This window comes from Pongo pygmaeus, chromosome 1 (assembly GCF_028885625.2).
Source record: "Pongo pygmaeus isolate AG05252 chromosome 1, NHGRI_mPonPyg2-v2.0_pri, whole genome shotgun sequence".
In the NCBI taxonomy this organism is placed as follows: Eukaryota; Metazoa; Chordata; class Mammalia; order Primates; family Hominidae; genus Pongo; species Pongo pygmaeus.
The window spans coordinates 113,705,432-113,727,809 of NC_072373.2; the positions used below are offsets into that span (position 1 = coordinate 113,705,432).

The 22,378-nt window shown below is 38.6% G+C and overlaps 1 protein-coding gene across 7 annotated transcripts in view; it reads right to left on the bottom strand.

Moving 5' to 3' along the window:
* The window catches only part of SLC22A15 (solute carrier family 22 member 15), a 91,205-nt gene that overhangs the window by 67,672 nt on the left and 1,155 nt on the right, over nt 1-22,378 (bottom strand). For 6 of the 7 annotated variants that reach the window (XR_008492284.2, XR_010123708.1, XR_008492296.2 and 3 more), the window contains exon 2: nt 7,722-7,934. The exons of the other annotated variant lie outside the window; for it this stretch is intronic. Coding sequence is in view for 3 of the 6 variants with exons in the window: in XM_063651584.1 (XP_063507654.1) it covers nt 7,722-7,934 (213 nt within the window). In the remaining 3 variants the exon portion in view is untranslated. The remainder of the gene's footprint in view (nt 1-7,721; nt 7,935-22,378) is intronic. 7 annotated transcript variants of the gene reach the window in all.

Consider the following 22,378-nt stretch of genomic DNA (forward strand, 5'->3'; position numbering starts at 1 on the left):
TTCACCTATAAAGATACACATAGACTGAAAATAAAGGGATGGAAAAAGATATTCCATGCCAATGGAAACCAAAAAAGGGCAGGAATAGCTATATGTGTATCAGACAAAATAGATTTCAAGACAAAAATTTTTAAAAGAGACAAAGAAGATAATTATATAATAATAAAGGGGTCAATTCAGCAAGTGGATATAAGAATTAAGAATATAGGCCAGATGCGATGGTACATGCCTGTAATCCTAGCACTTTGGGGGGTGGAGGCAGGCAGATTGCCTGAGCTCAAGAGTTCAAGACCAGCCTGGGCAACCCCATGAAACACCATCACTACCAAAATACAGAAAATTAGCTGGGCATGGTAGCACACACCTTTAGTCCCAGCTACTCAGGAGGCTGAGGCATGAGAATGAATTGAAGCCAGGAGGTGGAGGTTGCAGTAAGCTGAGATCATGTCACTGAACTCCAGCCTGGGTGACAGAGCAAGACTCTGTCTCCAGAAAAAAAAAAAAAAAAAAGAACAAAAATATATCTGCACCCAACACTGGAGCACCCAAATATATGAAGTAAATATTATTAGGGATAAAAAGAGATAAACCCCAATACAATAGTTGCTGGAGACTTCAGCACATCACTTTCAGCACTAGACAGGTCATCCAGGGAGAAAAATCAACAAACATTAGACTTAATCTGCACTATAGACCAAATGGACCTGCATTATAGATCAAATAAATATTTACAAAACATTTTATCCAATAGCCGCAGAATACACATTCTTCCATTCTTCTCAGCAAATGGATCATGCTGAAAGACAGACCACATATTAGCCACAAAACAAGTCTTAAAAATTTCAAAAATATTAAAATCATTTCAAATATCTTCTCCAATCACAATGGAACAAAACTAGAAATCAATAACTAGTGGAACTTTGAAAACGATATAAACACAAGGAAATGAAACAATATGCTTCTGAATGACCAGTGGGTCAAAGAAGAAATTAAGAAGAAAATTTAAAAATTCCTTGAAACAAATGAAAATGGAAATACAATATACCAAAACCCATGGAATACAGCAGTAATAAGAGGAAAGTTTATTGCAATAAGCATCTACATCAGAACAGTAGAAAAACTTCAAATAAATAACCTAATGATGCAGATTAAAGAATTAGAAAGCAAGAGCAAACCAAACCCAAAATTAGTAGAATAAAAGAAATAATAAAGATGAGAGAAGAAATAAATGAAGTTGAAATTTTTTAAAAGTACACAAGATCAACTAAATGAAAAGTTGTTTTTTGAAAAGATAAAACCAATAAACCCTTAGCTAAACTAAGAAAAAAAGAGAGAAGACCCAAATAAATAAAATCAGAGATGAAAAAGGGGACATTACAACTGACACAACAGAAATTCAAAGGATCATTACAGGCTACTATGAGCAACTATATACTAATAAGTTGGAAAACCTAGAAGAAATGGATAAATTCCTAGACACATACAACTTTCCAAGATTTAGCCATGAAGAACTCCAAAGCCTAAATAGATCAATAACAAGTAACAAGATCAAAGACATAATAAAAAGTCTCCCAGAAAAGAAATGCCAGAGACCCATTGGCTTTACTGCTGAATTCTACCAAACATTTAAAGAAGAACTAATACCAATCCTACTCAAAGGACTCCAAAAAATAGAGGAAGAGAGCTGATTCTACTTCCAAAATGATCCTTCGAGGCCAGTATTACCCTGATACCAAAACCAGACAAAGACATATCAAAAAAAAGAAAACCTAGAGGCCAATATATCTGATGAATATTGATGCAAACGTTCTCAACAAAATACTAGCAAATCAAATTCAACAATACATTAAAAGGTCATCCATCATGACCAAGTGGGATTCATCCCAGGAATGCAAGGATGGTTCAACATATGCAAATTGATGTAATACATCATATCAACAGAATGAAGAACAAAAACCATACAATCATTTCAATTGATGCTGAAAAAGCATTCGATAAAATTCAAAATCCTTCATAAAAATCTGCAAAAAACTGGATATTGAAGGAACATGCCTCAACATAATAAAAGCCATATATGACAGACTCACAGCTAGTATCATACTGGACAGAGAAAAACAAAGTCTTTCCTCTAAGATCTAGAACAAGACAAGGATGTCTATTTTCACCCCATTATTCAACTTAGTACTGTTAGTCCTAGCTACAGCTATCAGACAAGAGAAAGAAATAAAGGGCATCCAAATTGGAAGGGAAGAAGTCAAATTACCCTTGTTTGCAGATGATATGACCTGAAAAAAAACTAAAGACTCCACCAAAAAATTATTAGAATAGAAACAAATTCAGTAAACTTGCAGGATACAAAATGGACATATAAAATCAGGGGCATTTCTATATGCTAACAGTGAACAATCTGAAAGAGAAATCAAGAAAGTGATCCCATTTACAAAAGCTACAAATAAAATAAAATACTAAAAAATAAACCTCGCCAAAGAAGCAAAAGATCTCTACAGTGAAAACTATAAAATATTGATGCAAGAAATTGAAAAGGACACAAAAACAATGGCAAGATATTTCATGTTAATGGATTGAAAGAATCAATATTGTTAAAATGTCCATACTACCCAAAGCAATCTACAGATTCAATGCTATCTGTATCAAAATACTGATGACAACTTCACAGAAACAGAAAAAATCATTCTAAAATTTATATGGAACCACCAAAGACCCAGAATAGCCAAAGCCATCCTGAGCAACAACAACAACAACAACAAAACTGGAGCAATCACATTATTTGACTTCAAATTACGCTACAGAGCTATAGTAACCAAAGCAGCATGGTATTGGCATAAAAAATGTTGGAATTATAGGAGGCTTCCTCGATTTGATAAAGAGTATCTATAAAAACCTATAGCTAAAACTGCACTTAATGGTGAAAGACTGAGTGTATCCCTTCTAAGATCAGAATCAAGACAAGGATGTCCACTCTTACCATTTTATTTAACACAGTGCTAGACATTCTAGCCAGAGCAATAAGATAAAACAAAAGGCATACAGATTGGAAATGGAAAAAAAAAAAACTGTCCTTACTTTTTATATGACTGTCAAGAAAATCCCAAAGAATCTTCAAAAAGCACCTAGAATTAATAAGCAACAACTTAGATGAAATGGACTAAGTCCTTGAAAAGCACAAGCTACACAACTCATACAATACAAAATATATCATTTGAATCACCCTATAACTATTAAAGAAATTAAATTCATAATTTTAAAATTTCCCAAAAGAAATAATACAAGATTAAGATCAAAGGATACAAGATTAACATATAAAAATGAATTGTATATTTATCTATACTAACAATAAACATGTAGAAACAGAAATTTAAAATACAGTACCATTTACAATCCCTCAAAAAAAAAAAGAAAAAAATATTTAGATGTGTATCTAATGAATGAATCTAAAACCTAATGAATCTAAAAACATGTTCAGGGTTTGCATAGTAAAGATATGAAACGTTGATGAAAGAAATCAAAGACACTCAAAATAACACATAGTGTTGACGTATTGGAAGACTCAGCATAGTAAAGACGTTGATTCTCCCCAAATTGATATGCAGGTTTAACACAACTTCTATCAAAATCTCATAAATATTTTTTGGTAGATATATACAAAATTATTCTAAAATTTATATGGAAAGGCAAACGAATTGAAATAGCTAAAATACTTTTGAAAAAGAATAAAGCGGCAATCTATCCCATTCCAAATCTGCTTATATAACTACAGTAATAAAACTAAGCCTAGATGAATCCGCAGATAATTATGCTGAATAAACAAAGCCAATCTCAAAAGGCTTCTACAATATGATTCCATTTTTACAACATCCTTAAAATGAAAAACTCATAGTATAAGAGGGCAGATTAGTGGTTACTAGCGATTAAGAAAAGGGTAAGGGATGGGAGGAAAGTGGGTGTGGCTCTAAAAGGCCAACATGAAGGATCCTTGTGGTGATGGAAATGTTTTGTGTCTTAGCAGTGTCAGTGTTAATATCTCAGTTATGATATTATACTATGGTTTTCCCCATTGGGGGAAACTAGGTAAAGAGTACACAAAATTTCTCTGTATTATTTCTTGCAACTGCATGCAAATCCACAATTATTTCAAAATAAAAATTTTAATTAAAAATAAAAGGACCCAAGAGGCAGCTTGAAGAGGTTCCCACTGGTAAATTAGGAAAAATTTGAGTTCCAAAATAATTCAGAGCTGTAATAAATTACAATTCATTGAAAAGAATAGGAATCCAAGATTATATACATATGGTTGATAAATATATAGGCAAATAGGCGGACAGAGACAGACAGACAAGGGAGAAGAAAGGGCTGTTGCTTACAGTAGAAAGTATGCAAGCTAGTAAATGCGATGGAAGTGCTGGAGTTAAGAAATAACCATTTTGGGCTGGGACAGTAGCTCACACCTATAATCCCAGCACTTTGGGAGGCTAAGGAGGGGAGATCACCTGAGGTCAGGAGTTCGAGACCAGCCTGGCCAACATGGTGAAACCCTGTCTCTATTAAAATACAAAAATTAGTGGGGCAAGGTTGCAGGTGCCTGTAATCCCAGCTACTTGGGAGGGTGAGGCAGGAGAATTGCTTGAACATAGGAGGCAAAGGTTGCAGTGATAAGAAACAGCAAATTTATATAACCTGAAAGTGATTCCCCATAGTTCTCTATTCCTTGAAAGAAAGATAGTAACTGACAGGGACAGGGGAGACTATCAGACAATACCTGGAATGGCTAATCAAAATTAACGTCACCACTAAGGGCTGATGGATATAGTGTGTCTTTTGATGTGATACCCTGAGAGGGATACATTATTTATGTACTATTCTGACTTGGGATGCAAAACCAACCCGAATGAGGAATCATCAGACAGATCCAAAACGAAGAACATTCTTATTTTGAAAAAGAGAAGAGGTATAGATGCTTTAAAAATATCAATGTTATAAAAGAAAAAAAAAAAGGCTGAAGGTCAAAAGATACTAAAGAACTATCACAACTAAATGTCATGTGTGATCCTGAATTGGATTCAATACATGAGAGGAAAATACAATGCTATCAAGGATGTTATTGGGTTAAGTGACAAAATTAGGTATGGATGGCATACAACTAGGTATAGTTTAAATAAAACTATAGTATCAATGTTGAATTTCTTGACATTGATAACTGTGATGTGGTTATGAAGAGAACATCCTTATTTTTAAGAAATACACGCTGAAGTATCTGGGCATAAAAGAACACTAATATATGCAACTTTCAAATGGCTTAGGAAAAAACAGAGAGACAATAATAATGCTAATGAGGTAAACTAGTAACAATAGATGAAACTAAAAGAGATAAGGGGATTCTTTGTACTATTCTCGTAATTTCTTTCATTTGAAATTATTTCCAAATAAAAAAGGTTTTAAAAAGTATTTGGCTATAATTACTCACCAAAAAGAACCTAAAAGATATATATGCCAATTTGGATTGGATATATTCCTAAAAAGCACAATAATTAAGAGCACAGGCTTCTGAGTTAAGACAAATTTAGCTTCAAATCTCAGCTCTGCCATCATTAGCTAACACTGACCTCAACGGGTCTCCATTTTTTAAATCTGTAAAATGGGGGAAATGATTCCTACCTCATAGAATTACTTTGATAATTAAATTTTACATATATCACAATATCTGGCATATCATAATCATTAAACAAAGCTGTTTGTTATTTTAATAGGTTAGGAGTGGTGGTAATGGTGGTAGTGGTGGTGGTGGTGGTGGTGGTGCTGGTGGTTGCTATAGGCCACGGAAATACAAAGATGACCAAAACATGGTTTCTGACCTCAAAGAACTTGTAGAGCTGAACCACAAACAACAGTCTGTAACATAAGTGCAAATAAATTAGTACTAGAACAGAAACAAAAGCATATTTACTCCTGGGGAGTTGGCTGGGAAGACTCACAGGGAAGGTGACACCGAAAGTGAGCCTTAGAGGGTAGGTAAGGATTTCACCAGGTGGAAGCCAGGGCAAGCGGTGAGAGCTTTCCTGACAGTAATAAGTTATGCTGAGAGCTTGGGTCACGTGTGGGAAATAGTAAATATTTCCATAGGGGTGAGAGCAGGGGAAAGTGCAGAGTGGGGCTGGAAAAGTACACCTGGACCAAGCTACGAAGTGTGAGAGGTCCTGAATGTAACTCATAGGGTCTCTACTGTGTTCTGTGTGCTGTGGGAGAATCACTGGAGGTTTCTAAGTGAAGAGTAACGTCAGGAATTGCAATCAGAAATGCTGCTTTGGTGGTCACTCAAAAAGTTAGTCTAGCAAGTTTTAGGAATGGGGCACTCCATGGGGGACTCGTAAGAAAAGGCCAAGAAAACATCATCATTGGCATGTCTCCCCTTTTTTTAGTATGCCTCATCCAAAGCAGGATTATCAAAATAGTCAACAACAGGTAAGGCTGGCTAGGCCATGGTGCAGACATACAGACAGACAGACAGACAGACACACACACACACACACACATATACTCTCACACACTCACACACACAGGAGAGTGGCTTCCAGAAAGGAGTGGTCAAGGAATTTTGGGAGAGCTAACTAGCATGGCTAGAACTGAGAGCTGGCAAGGGTCCCAGAGGCCCCCTGTTGTACCAGCCATTTACCCCATTAACTGGATCATAGGGTCCAAGGATGGGGCCAGGGTGTCAACAGACACATGGGTAGCTTAAGAGGAGCAGGCAAAGGAAAGGAGAGTATTTCTACATTTTAACGACCAACACCAGTGCCTTCCAGCTGACCACGAGATCTGCCCCCATCCAGGGTTTCTCTTCACCAGACCATCTACCCTCAGATTCTTTATCTCTGGCTGGCTCAGAAGGACCAGAAACTTCTCTCTGGCCAGCAAAGCCCCCTTGAAAGTAAGGCTTCCTGACCATACTAGGTGGTACTGTCTGTGTTTTACATTGTATAGTCAAGGTGCCCCATATGGTCTACACACAGGACTGGACTTAAAAATGAACTATGGGCCAGGCGCGGTGGCTCATGCCTGTAACCCCAGCACTTTGGGAGGCTGAGGTGGGTGGATCACCTGAGTCAGGAGTTCAAGAGCAGCCTGGTCCACACGGTGAAATCCCATCTCTACTAAAACTACAAAAAAAAATTAGCCAGGCATGGTGGTGGGTGCCTGTAATCTCAGCTACTCGGGAGGCTGAGGCAGGAAAATTGCTTGAACCCGGGAGGCAGAGGTTGCAGTGAGCCGAGATTGCGCCACTTCACTCCAGCTTGGGCAACAAAGCAAGACTCCGTCTCAAAAAAAAAAAAAAAAAAAGAACTATGGGTGTTATATATGAATCGTTACATTTCCCTGTGTTAATTTTTGCATATTTAATAAAGAGAGATTAAAGTTTTAATTCACTTTTTAAAAGGACATCATAATCAACATACTGTTCTTTTGGAGTTTGTATCTTTTCATCTAACTAGTTTGGAAAGATTCAAGCTTCTCCTATGTGTAGTAAGAGGAAAAGGAATGTGTTCTCATGGAATGTTCTCCTTTGATACATTAAAACCTTTAACTTTTAAATTTACTAGAAAGTTATTTGAAAATGTGGCTGATATTTCAATCAGCAAGACAAAAAGAGTAGCTCCATCTGGACAAAGAGAGACATTTATTTAGTGATTGGAACAGCCTGTTGTTACCTCCGAGGCGATGGAGGTGAAGCTGCTGCTGAAATGCACGTGCTTATGGATCTCACTGCCGTTGGCTGTCAGGAGCCAGTCCCCAAAGGCCTGGTCTTCACCAGCTGACTGGTTACCGTGGCTCTGATTTGGCAGGAGCTCTGCCAGGTCCCAGTGGTAGGATGGCGTGGCCCCAACCAGTGCAATAAGGATGGCCTCCGTGGCCACGTAGAGCTGAAAGAGCAAACACACAGAACCAAACACTGCAGACATTTGCCATCAATGTTGAAGACACTTAGTAGGCTTGCAAACCTTGAAAAATCAGTGTCTTGCTTTTGTATTTTTATGAGCTACAGATATAAGCCACACCAGAAACAAAGGAGAAAAACATGAAAAAGAACCTTTGTGATCTACCACGAACAGAATCATTGGCAATCCCACTTGTAAAACACTTTATACTTTTTCAGAGGGTTTTCTTTCTTTGAGATATTTCTGTTGCTAAAGACACTGCTTATATGCTTATATGCTTATATGGTTCAAAAGCAGAAGGGCAGGGAAAACATTATTTGCTCTGATTTAAAAGAGTAACATTCCAGCTATTATCTCTTCAAAGCTGTATCTTCAGGTCAAATAAGCATTCACTAGGGGGCTAGAAGTATCTTGGCCTTGGATTCATGATCTAAACGAGAGACTTTCTGTAGTATAATTGTCTCAGAAAACAATATATATTGTATTGTTTTACTAAAGCAAGTAAGCATAATATGTACTAGAGTAGGCTCTATTTTAAAATATGATATACAGTTCATAATAAGATTTTAAGAAATTCAAAGTCCCAGCTATAGATATTCATTTTGTAACATTGAGTTGTACTTAGTCTTGGTTTGATCTAACCATAGTTGTCCCCCTGCAAAGAAAATATATTTCACGCATTCATTCAAGAAACATACTTCACACATTCATTCAAGAAATATTTATTAAACATATATGCCATTTGTCACTGTTCTGGGCTTTACAGCTACTTAAAATTGGGTTTACAAGTCAAGCCCTATTGCAATCTTTTTGTGCTATGGATTTTTAGTATTAACTCCCATTGTTGGACAATTATTTCAAGTTTAACATTTATTAAGAAAACACATAATTAGTCTGCTCCAGAGTAAGACAATCTAAACAAACTATCCCTATTAACTTAGAACTTGATGTCTTAAAATACCTTTAATCATCACTCCTGCAGTCCCAGCACTTTGGGAGGCCGAGGCAGGTGGATCACTTGAGGTCAGGAGTTTGAGACCAGCCTGGCCAACATGGTGAAACCCCACCTCTACCAAAAATACACAAATTTTCGGGTGTGGTGGTGGGCACCTGTAATTCCAGCTACTCGGGAGGCTCAGACAGGAGAATCGCTTGAACCCAGCAGGTGGAAGTTGCAGTGAGCTGAGATCACACCACTGCACTCCAGCCTGGGTGACAGAGCGAGACTCCATATCAAAAAACAAAAAACAAAAAAACAGATGTGATGTTTCCATTCTGGGTAAGGCTGAGAAGATCTAAGGCATTCTCAATCTACTTTGAGTCCATCGACGGTGGGCCTCTCTGGAGAGGTACAAAGCTGCCATGGGTCAGGATGCTGTGTGATTTATTATACACTGCAAGGGAAAGTAAGTTCCTAGACTCATATGTTTCCTGGCTCCTATTTGCATACTGTTACAGAAGTTTTCGAATAGGAGGTAATCAGCTTATAAAAATAAAAACCTTACTAATTATAAGAACAGATAGATTACACATTTAGCAGCAGCTATAATTACAAAGCCACTTACACCCATTTAGTAACTGCCCCTGATTATTATACTCTGCTGAAATTTAATTGATGGGTATAAAGCAATGAAAAACATGGGGCAAGGGAACTCGGGAGGAGAGGACTCGAAACACACGTTCTAGTGAATGCACAGCCTTCAATTAGGCAAAGCAAACTAGTCATGTTTTCTAAATGTAACCTTTCCTACCTTTGTTCATACCATTCGCTTCACCTGGAAGGCACTTTCTCCTGCTGCAAATGTTTGAGCTTTCCCCATCCTCCAAGATGCAACACAGATATCACCTCCTCCACGAAGCCTTCCTTACTATCTTGCTTGTGTCTCCAGCCCCTCCAGAAGTCCTCTCCTGTTTCTTGCTGCTCACTCCTAAAGCTCCATCTAGACTTTTGAGAGCATGAACCATTTCCTTCACTGTATTATATTTATGTATTTGCTTATCTTATTTTGTTCTATTGAAATATACTCTCCTTAAAGGCAGGATCTATGTCTGATTCACCTTTGAGCTTCCAAAGCAAATAACCCAGGGCCTACATACTCAACATGTGAACGAATAAATGACCAGGATGGAATACAAATAACAGCACATGCCTTTATAATGCTAACCATGTGCCAGGCACGATTCAAAGTTTCTTTTGAATATATGTTAACATATCAATTTTTTTTTTTTTTGAGACTAAGTTTCGCTCTTGTCACCCAGGCTGGAGTGCAAGGGTGCGATCTTGGCTCACTGCAACCTCTGCCTCCCGGATTCAGCGATTCTCATGCCTCAGCCTCCCGAGTAGCTGGGATTACAGGTACCTGCCAAGGCGTCCAGCTAATTTTTGTATTTTTAGTAGAGACGAGGTTTCACCATGTTGGCCAGGCTGGTCTTGAACTCCTGATCTCCAGTGATCCACGTGCCTCGGCCTCCCAAAATGCTGGGATTACAGGCATGAGCCACCGTGCCTGGCCAACATATCATATTTTTATCTGGATTTTTCTAGGATAAGCAACCTTATAGATGAAAGAAGAAATGCTCTAAAGGGTCCTCTAATCTGAGGCATGGTCCATTATGAAGGATACCATTCTCAATAAAGCCAGTTTGGAGAAAACAACTCAAAAACAAAGTGATGTTGCTATATACCTTTATTCATAATGTAGGGAATAGTGAAATCTACCTAATCAGTATTATCTGTATTAATCAGTATTAACCAGTTTTCTTTCTAGCAACCTGCCGGCAGAATAAGCACTTTCCACTTTTCTCATCTTCTCTGTTCTCCTCCCACTCTTCACAATGTCTTCCTTACCCACCTCCTGCGCATGCACACACACCCACACAAACACACACACACACACACATCCAAGGCCCTCACAGAACACACAGGTCCACAGCTTTATGCCACCAGAAGAGTCAGAAACTTGCAACTCTTCTATGCAGTGCCAGCCTCAATAAAACGGTGTTAGCCTTTTTGTCTCCTCCAATACCCATAGTCACGCTTACTTTTGCTAACCATAAGGGAGACAGAAGAGGCAGGCAGTAATGATACTGTTTCATAAATGCTATGAAAGGGGTACTGTGAGAAATTAGGTCAGAGAGGTAATGCTTCAACACTGCATTCAGATTAATACTAGGTCCTCGGCCCGGTGCAGTGGCTCACACCTGTAATCCCAGGACTTTGGGAGGCCAAGGTGGGTGGATCATTTGAGGTCAGGAGTTCGAGACCAGCCTGACCAACATGTTGAAACCCTGTCTCTACTAAAAATACAAAAAAAAAAAAAAATTAGCTGGGCATGGTGGTACATGCCTGTAGTCCCAGCTACTTGGGAGGCTGAGGCAGAAGAACTGCTTGAACCCGGGAGGCAGAGGTTGCAATGAGCTGAGATTGCACCACTGCACTCCAGCCTGGGTGACAGAGAGAGCCCCCCCCAAAAAAAATAGGTCCTCTATTCCACAGTCACTTACACAAGGGTCATATGGTCATAGAAAGTCAAAGATGGCTTAGCATTAACTAGCCATGGGGAAGAATCACCTACACGTAGAATATGGGGGTGGTTCTCTTTGGTTTGCTATCTTTGGCTGTGACAAATTCACACAGCTCACATCGTATTCCTTTCCCCCAAAAAAACAAAAATATTCTCACATTGTTCTCTCCACTATTATCTACAACTACCATGCACACATTCACCCACATATTTTTGCCTAATAAAATTGCACCCATCAGCAGATGAGCCTTAAAGCCACAAAAAGCAACCACTATCCATTGTCTACCAGAGTGGGAATAACAACATCTCAAATAAATCATTATCTTCTCTAGCTCTACCTCTAGGGAAGGAGAACAAGTGCCATAGATGGCTGGATTTTTTTCCCCCTTTCAATGTAATTATAATTAGAAAAATGACTAAAATGCACTAGGGGATTGAAATTTTTAAAGTTTCAAGAAGTGAAGGTTTTTAAAGTAATTTTATATTAACACCATTAAGAGCTCTTATAATACTTCTCAGGAAACCAAAAAAGTCTCCTATAAATTATCTCATCACAATACTTTGTGCTGTGAAGTCATGGTTCAGTATAATGTTTATTTTTTAATAGGAAAAATGAGATAGAGAATGATTAAGTAAATTGTTCAATGTTATATAAAACACTAATCGCAAAACCAGGATGAGAACGAGAACCACTTAACTTTGGGGCCAGAGCTTTTTTCGGTGAAAATAAAGGAGGGAGGATATCAAAGATTATTTTATTGTTGCCATTACCTTTAGTTTTTTTATGCATTTAGTACTCAGTTACCTAACTGACTCAATCAAAAGCATTACATAAGCAAGACCATAATCATGAAGACAGGATTATATGCCCAGTGTCCAGCACAAAGTGGGTATTCAATAAATATTTGTTGGTTGACTTACTAATACTAGCTATTTTTTTGTGTGTAAAATTTGAGACACACTAACACACCCGGAGTAACTGGTGCCTCTAAATACTGTTTCTTCCTCATTTTAATCTACCTACATTGGCTGGGCGCGGTGGCTCATGCCGGTAATCCCAGCACTTTGGGAGGCCGAGGCAGGCGGATCACAAGGTCAGGAGATCGAGACCATCCTGGCTAACACAGAGAAACCCCATCTCTAATAAAAATACAAAAATTAGCCTGGCGTGGTGGCAGGCACCTGTAGTCCCAGCTGCTGGGGAGGCTGAGGCAGGAGAATGGCATGAACCCAGGAGGCGGAGCTTGCAGTGAGCCGAGATTGCACCACTGCACTCCAGCCTGGGCGACAGAGCAAGACTCCGTCTCAAAAAAAAAAAAATCTATCTACATTATGACACCAGATCAATCTCCCTGAAACTCCTCATGAAACTCTTCCAGTCAAAACGTATTAATGGATAAATGATAAGTTTTCTAGCATTCCAGATCCTCCACCACATGGTCCAGGTGCTAACTAATCTGCATTCAAGCTTCCTCTACCAGCCTATTCAATTCCCCTAACATGACTTATTCATTGTGTGGTGTGAAAGCAGTGGAATCTGTTATCCGAGTCTGAACCTCAGCTCTAATTAAACCTTGAGCAAATCCAAACCTCTCTAAGTTTCGTTTTCTTCCAGTTAAGACCAGACACTAATGGTACATCTTTATCCAAGTCATTAATATCATATTAACCCATCTTCAGTGTCAAGTGGGGTTCCTCCATAGTCAACAGTGAATTGCACAGCACTGTACAAATAGTAAATATTAGTGCTTCCCAAATTTAATGTGACTCCCTAAGTCTGGGGTGGGGGTAAGAGTCTGCATTTCCAATAAGCTGCAACAACCAACAACCATACTCTGTGTAGCAAGGGCATCAGTTATTCCCTCTTCCACACTTATTCCAATTTTATGTTTTTCTACCTGAAATGACCTTCCCATTTCTCCCTAAATCCAAGCTTCAAAGTTCAGCTCAAGCTCAGATATCTCTCTGACGGCCTCAACGAATCACTCTAGACCACACCATCTCCTTTCTTAATTTCCAAAGCATTAGTTGGCTGTATTATTTACTGGGGAAATATTGCTTTGTATCATTATCTAATGTGTAGATAATAGTTCAACTCTAATTTTCAATGATTTGTCACCTCCTGAAGGAAAGAAACCCTAATTTATACTGCTATTTCCCTCTAAAGAACCCAACACGCTGCTATATACATAAAAGTCTATCTCATATATGTATCAAATATATATAGTCTATCAAATACATTTTTTAACTAACTCCTTGCATAATGGTATAACCAAAAAAAAGATGAAAAAAAAAATAGTAACTCTGTTAACTAATTTTTGTTCCAATCACTAATTAAGACTAGGCCAGGTGCGGTGGCTCATGCCTATAATCCCAGCATTTTAGGGAGCCAAGGCAGGAGGATCACTTGAGTCCAGGAGTTCAAGACCAGCCTGGGCAACATAGTGAGACTCCACCTCGATTTAAAAATAAATTTAAAAAAAATTCTGGACAAAGTATTTAGTCGCATCTGTTTCTCTATTTTTTTTTTTTGAGATGGAGTCTCGCTCTGTCACCCAGGCTGGAGTAAAGTGGCGTGATCTCGGCTCACTGTAACCTCTGCCTCCTGGGTTCAAGCAATTCTCTGCCTCAGCCTCCCGAGTAGCTGGGATTACAGGCAGCTGCCACCACACCCAGCTAATTTTTGTATTTTTAGTAGAGACAAGGTTTCACCATCTTGGCCAGGCTGGTCTTGAACTCCTGACCTTGTGATCCACCTGTCTCGGCCTGCCCAAGTGCTGGGATTACGGGCATGAGCCACCGCGCCTGCCCGGCCTTCTCTCTCTTTTTCAAGTAAAATGGTAACAGCACCAGCTGACCATCCCTTCTTCTTCAATGGTTTAATTTTTAAAAAACCAAAATTCTAACAAGCACCAAAACTTTGCAACACATTATATTATGCACCTCAGACGATAAAATGGATAAAAAGTAGTCTTTTCCTTCAAGGCACATACATTCAAATGAGGACCACAAACAGTCATATGTCATACATCACTCAACAACTGGGATACGTTCTGAGAAATGTGTCATTAGGCGAGTCCATCATTGTGCAAACGTCAGAGTGTACTTACACAAACCTAGACCTATAACCTCCCATACACCTAGGCTATACGGCATAGCCTATTCTAGCCTATTCCTCCTAGGCTACAAATCTGTAAGGCATGTTAGTATACTGAATATTGTTGGTAACTACAACACAATGGTGAATATCTGTATTTCTAAACATACCTAACATAGAAAATATACAATAAAAGATTTTTTAAATGGTACGCCTGTAAAGGACACTTACCATGAATGGAGCCTGCGGGATCGGAAGTTGCCCTGCGTGAGTCAGTGAATGAGGAGTGAATGGATGTGAAGGCCTAGGACGCTACAGTAGACTTTATAAACAATGTACAGTTAGGCTACATTTATTTTTTAAATTATTTCTTCAATAATAATTAAACTTACTGTAGCTTTTCTACATTTTAAATTTAAAATGTTTTAACTTTTTGACTCTTTTGTAGTAACACAGCTAAAAACACAAACACATTATATAGCTGTACAAAAATATTTTCTTTCTTTATATCCTTATTCTATAAGCCTTTTTCTATTTTTTAAAATTTTTTGAACTTATTTGTTAAAACCTAAGACACACACACATTAGCCTAGACCTACACAGAGTCAGGATCAATACCACTGTCTCTGCCTCCACATCTTGTCCCAATGGAAGGTCTTCAGGAAAACAGCATCCTGAAGACATGGAACCCTCATCTCCTATCACACCATGCCTTCTTCTGGACTGTCTCCCGAAGAATCTGCCTGAGGCTGGTTTACAGTTAACTTTTTTTTGTAAGTAGAAGGAGTACACTCTAAAATAACAATTAAAAATATAGCATAGGAAATACTAGGCAATAGGAATTTTTCAGCTCCATTATGATCTTATGGGCCCAGTGTTGCATATGTGATTATTGACAGAAACATCGTTATGTGGGGCATGACTGTATATCCAAAGCTATAAATACAAGGTGGATTGTGATGAATGCTATACTGGGAATGAAGTTCATGAGAGCACAAAGAATGGAGATGTGAATTCCACCTAGGAGAATCAGGAAAAGGTTGTTAATGTGATACTTGAGCAGGTAGTAAAAGCTGCTAAGGAATTAATGAAAACAAAACTCAGGAAAAGAAATTATTGGTAAAAGCAATAGCCCAATCAGAGTCAGGAAAGTAAAGAATATATCTTTACATAACTGGGAAGAATTATATGGCTAGCTCAGCTTTTCCCTAACTTCAGTCATCTGAGTACCCCTTGCCAGTTTTCACATGCCCATTTTCTGTCTGCTAGTATTTACTCAATAGTCTTCTTTAAAATCAATTCAAATGTTTTAATTTTAGTAAATTAACATAAAATAGAATTTTATATCAATACAGACATCACTTGGCAGGTGGAACTACAAAAATATGCACAATGTTAGAATGCCAAGTGTTAGCTAGTACGTTTTTATTTAAGGTGGGCCACAGGAGACATTTTCAGGCTAGATTTGGGAGAGGGGTGAAAGTGAAAGAGCAGCTGTTTTTGCATTTTATGCCCAGGTCGGGGCAAGTGCCTTAGTGCCTCACATAGCTAACCACTTATGTGCTGGTCCACCTCATTGGCGTGGCACAGTCACGAGGCTGCAACCACTCCACCTTCCCATGGATCCTCCTTCAGCTGCTCTGACTCCTTGCCCAGATACATGTTTAATTCTATGATGAAAGGCAGCCACTTCATCAAGGTTGGAGGCAGGGAGAATGACACAGATTCCAGTCACTTCTGATGGGCTCCAGATCATATCTTCCCTTCTCGACTGCCTGTGCTGCAGACTTCAAGCTCTAACATCACACACAAAGATAACAGCCTTACAGGGCCTGCTGAACCACCTCCCACAACAGTATATAGTCAAATCTCCATAATGAATGATGCATCAATTATACATATATAATCTTACATAAACACACATACACACACATGCTCGCGCGCCCACGCACACACACACACACATCTCCATCCTAGGGGTCCTGCTTCTCCAGTAGAACTATGACTGACAGAACATTAAACAAATAAGGCAAAATATCTGCATTTATTAAATCTGGAAGTAAGTACATGTGTGTTTGTGATATTACTCTCTGTATTTTTCCATCAGAAATGTCTCATAATTTTAAAAGAAGTTTTAAAAGAAAATGAATAAATACAATAAAACAGAATAATATTAAGTTCTAACTAGATAATGTTTTCTACTGAAGCTCCTCTAATTCTTTCATTCTAGCTCATTCCCTTTGTTAAAACAGAAATATTTGGAAATGTTTTTAGAAGTGCTAACACCAAATGAGACTTTCTCCTTGGACAAACACGACTAAAGAAGGCTCCAGAAGGGCATAACTCTATCACTTTATTAAGAGTTAATGTTATTTAATACAATTTCCATATATCTACCATGCAGGCTATTCTGCAGAGAATGCAGAAAGAGATAAGATTAGAAATAACTGATGGATTACACAGAATCAAAAACAAAAGTGAAAAGATATCCCTAGAAAGAGGGCAGAAACATGTCTTCCTCTTGGACAATGTTGCCTAACAGAGAAGGTATTTAAGATAGGTGAGGATGAAAAAAACTTTTGAAGTAAAAGGAAACGATGTTTAGAAAATTTACACCAAGTAACCTCTATTTTACCCATGAAGTTGGGACAAAAAGCATCTAGGTAGAACTATACGAATGGAATCAGGAGAAGTCTGGGCTTGAGAAGAGTGATAAACAATCAACTGGCAAGAAGTAAAGGTCAGAACAGAAGAAAGAACCAATACCATGGGCTGTGTGGGTTTGTGAACTCGAAAAAGAGGAAGCATAACATATGCAACACAAGAGAACTGAATAGCAAATTACAGTATGGCCATATATTGAAATACCATGCTACAGCCACTAAAAAAGATGTAGTTGTTCCTTTACATGCATAGCAAGGCATTCACAACATTGCTGAGAGACAAAATGCAGTTATGACACACATTTCTTCAAAAAAGATGGATATACAATATTTATATAATAAAGAGTCTGGAAGGCTATACACCAAAATGTGAGCATGCTTTTACTTTAGGGTGGTAGAATCACTAGTGATTTGTATTAATTTCTATATTTTCTCTTTTTTCTACAATCACCATATGTCATTTGTTGAGTACTATATGATGTCCCATGAAGGCAGATATCAGTTCATATGAGTGTTTGGTCAAAGAAGTCAGAGAGGAGAGTCCTGAGCTGTGTGCATCTTTGGATTTGAGAGTCTTTTTCTTCTAAGGCAATCTCTAATTGTGGTGATGAACCAAGCTGGTATTCTGAAACCTAGGGTCAACACTGCCACGAGGCCAATTAATTGCTGGGCATTGGGAAACTCTGAGAAATCCTAAACTTGCAAAACAAATTAAACTTTTGTGATCCAGCCATTTCCAAGCGCACAGTAGAGACTGACAGGTCATTTGCCTAATAACAATTCCCTAATAATGCCAACTTGCAGCAGAGTAGCACAGCATTCAAGCCTAGTGTTCTTTCTGCCATATTCACATTGCCTGTCTTCGTGACTTTAATGACTTTTCTTGTGCTATCTTGGAAGATAATATCTCCACTGTCAAGGCACAAGTCAAACAGCCATTGGATGGCCTCGGAAGGCATTCGGCTGGGGGTTTGGGTGCTGCAGAGGCATCAGGCTAGTTGCTTCCCATGGCATGTCCTAATTCTTGAGACATCCAGGCTCAAAGGAGCTCCTTAACACTTCTGGATTAACCCTGTATCTCTACAACCTCCCTGGAGGAAAACCAAATAGATCAGCAACTTTATCTGCTTTACACTAGGGGGCAGTGTCTGTCTATGGACAACAACAGTTTTCCTGAGGGTGTGGGGGTCAGTGTGGTTTTGGTTTCTTTGACCAAACCACTGTGTTTGTCTCTTTGCCCCACCCACCTAAACTGGTGAAAGGCAAAAGTTCCCAGATCACCATAAACCCTCAGGAGACCCAACCTCCAGGCCACTGTGTGAGAGCTAATAGAAATAAAATTTGACAGTAGGAGCTGCATAAAACTTGCTCAAACTGGCAGAGAGCCCTGGTAAATGGCCACATGTTTTGGAGTCATGAGAGGGTCTTATTAAGACCATAGGTTCTCATCATGGCTGAAGCCTCGGTGATGGTGAGAACACCCTGGGGATGACAGCTGGTCTTTTATAACTGAACAAGGGCTTCACTAATGCTTATGGTGTGAACTTCATCACTTACTTATGCCAGGGAGGTTAGAAGAACCAGCTATGATCTCAGCCATATCTCATCAAACCTAAGAATTTCCTGTGGAGGGACATGGTGCCATGTATAAGCAGATAGGGGAGGTAAGCTGTGATAGCATTCTACATGAAGTTTAACAAAACAGGCTGAATAAAACTCACTCTACCCCACCCTCCTGTGTTTAAAGGATCACAATTCACAGCCATAATTGATCAAAGGAATATTGATTCTTAAAAAAGAATGAACCATTATTCTCATACAGCAAACTATAGTATTCTCTCCTAGATATGCATATCTTCTTCCCTTTACCGTCTTTTCACTTAAAAATATTTAATATGAAAAAGCAAAAAATAAGATTCATGAAACTACTATCACAATTAACAAATGATAACAGATGCAATCTCCTTTGTACCCTCCCCTAAGCCCACCCCTTCCCTTCCTTCCCAAGAGGCAACCAATCTCATGAATTCGGTGTGGATCTTTCTACTCCATGTTCTTATATTTCTATACTGTTTATATATATTTATGAAACAAATATAGTATTGGTTTGTGTGCTTTTAAAATTTGTATTAAGAATATGTGTCACATAGTATACACTGTTTTGCTTTTTTTTCACTTAACATTGTGTTTTAGAAATTCCTCCATATAGTCGTATATAGATCTAGTTCATTTATTTCAGATGTTGTATTCTATTAAATTTATACCACATCTTATCCAGTCCTGTTTTGAAAGTCAGATGGTTCTAACTTTTGTTATAATAGACAGTGTTGCAGTAAACATCTTACACATACCTCCCTATGCACATGCTCAAGGGACAATGTAGGATGTGTACCTAGGAGTTCAATGCTAGGTTTTAATTCTTCTAGATGGTGCCAAATTGTTCTCTAAATGGGGTGTAGTTTCTATTTCTCATTTCATCACACTTGTACTGTTAGATTGTTTAATGTTTGCTAATATAGCAAGTGTGAAATGGTATTTCATAGCCATTTTAATATGCCTGTCCCAGATGACCACTGAAGTTAAAACATCTTTTTGTGTGTTGCCTATTACAGTTTCCTCTTCTGCAATCATTCCACTTTCTAAAATGCCGAGAAAAGCTATTTATTGCATGGATAATATTAATGCACTGGTCATTCCAGGATCTAAAAAATAAGGTTATTAAGAGTTTATATAAAAATAATGCATTCCTGAACACCAGAATCTAAGATGAGATTCATAGCACAGCATCACAATTTTGCTGGTGAATGCTTGTTATAGATTACATGTTCCTGATAGTAAATGGGGGTTTTAAATTCTGTGCAAATTATAATATAATGTATGATTCATGATTTTGAGGAAAATGACAAAGCAGGAGCCTCTGGCCTAGAACAAAGAAGTAACGTCCATTTTTCATTTCATGTCTAAAGAAATCAAGAAACAATGAATTGTATTCCAACCCTCCTCCTCCAGAGAGCCTAGACAACAAGCAAACACATACACAAACACAAAATAGTGACGATGGCAGCAACTCAGAATCACCATCGGAAGAGAAACAGTAATACGCTAAATAGAATTATTCCTATTTAAATATCACAGATAGCTCTGATCCTAGGGAGAGCAAGTACATTTTGATGGTAAGAATGTTTCTAACTGTAAAGCTTATTGCTTATTCATAAGTCAACCATTTTTACATAGGCAATCTTTTTCCCTTCACTTTTTGTTTATGTACATTAATACCACATATCACCATTTTCAGGGCATTTGCATCTTATGCTGAGGAAAAATCTGCAAAATCTGCATCTGTTCTTTAGTTATCTCAAAGCTGAACGCTATTGAGATCCAAAAATTGTGTTTGCAAGGAGTATGAGGGCAAGTCTCCTAGCCAAAGGAAACTGGATGGTGAGGTAACTTTTGATGATCTACATGATGGTACCAATAACTCAAGAAAACAGTTAACCAAAAACCCTTTAGAATTGGCTTTGCTATGTGGTTTTGTCCTCTTAGTTTGAACATGGATGTGTTTGGAGTAAAGGGAAAATCATTTTTTAAAATAATAATAATGGTCCCAGAAGAAGGAAAATGTTAAAAGGCCTGTAAAGTTTCCACCTCTGTCCTTCTGGTTTTGTGCCTCTCAGCTGGGGTTAATCATTATCAAGTCGCAGATGGGGACAAGGCTCCCACTGAAGCAGAGGCTCCCTCTCTCTGGCCTTGTTGCCGTGTTGTTGGACTGCCCTTTCCTTGGGCAATGGTACGAAAACTCCTTTGATTTTAAAAGCAGACAAACCCCCTTTCATTTAAGGCTTCTTACTCTGCTGGGGGAAGCAAAACCTCACCCCCAAGAATAATGAAATCACCTGTGATACAACTGAGCAATGGGACTCCACAGTACTCCCACTCCACAGACCAGCTGCCCTAACCCAAAACATCTCCAACAACAGACTTGGTAGAGAGGTCTTTGGGGATATCCACTCTCATACCCAGGGTAGCTGTGGGTGGCTCTACAACCACCTGGATCATGTATCTCAATGGGGGGTAACTGAGTCCTTAAAAACATGTAGCATGTGAAGGATTCACTTTTGCCCAGGCTGGCATCTCCTCCACTGGTATAGGCACAGCTACAGGGCATCTTCCCACCCACATCTACAAGATAAACAATCAGTCACTCATCCCCAACACTCTAAGACCTGGTCCTTGTACCGCAAATACTGACCATAAATCAGCCAAGGTTTAGTGAACGGTCATAGGCATGGGCTTGGAACTTTTTGATAGCAAACTCTAACTAACTGGGTCAACCATAAATAAAAGTAAGTTAGAGAAACTTAACAAGTCCTAAACCCAGAACACTGGACTTTTTAGAACCTCACTCCACTGAAGACAAACTCACTCCAAGTTAGTGGATACTTGCCTAGGCAAATAAGAAAATGATAACAGGAAGTGAAGCGTAGGGATAGAGAGATGGGGAGCTGGGATTGTTCAAGAAAGGAAGTATGTTCTTGGAATTCATGGCTGGAACAGAAAAAGGGTTTTCTCAAAGAAACTGTTATAAATAAAGATTAGGCATCATGGTTGCAATTCTTCTTTCTCTGTATTACTCTTATCATTTAGCTTGAACGTTTTTTCTCCCTGGGGAAAGCTTGTTTAAAGCTAAAACAACAAGCTTAAAAGAACTTCAGAATACCACATATTCGTGAGCTGAGAACTGTTCGGCTAGAGAAAGAACTGACTCCATCATTTGAACCGTTTCTGGCTGATGATGAAATCAACTGAATTTCCAAACATTTTAATCAATAAGTCAACCCTTACCTTCCCCCATCTTCCTGTTGAGCCATTGCCTTATGCAAGCTTTAAGCAACTTGTGGACTGGTGGCTATATCCATGACCACTCTGTACTTCCTGCAGAATAACTATCATCACATGCTAACTAAATTACTTAACTGTCTGCCTGCCCCACCCGCAGCCACTGGAATGCAAGCTCCTGAGGGCAGTGAATGATTTGTCCATCATGGCATCCCTATGTTCAGCACATCCTAGCCCGTATTAAACGTGTTGACTGAAGGAAAGAGTAAAATGGCTGGCTCACAGCAAATACTAAGAAAAGATTTGTGA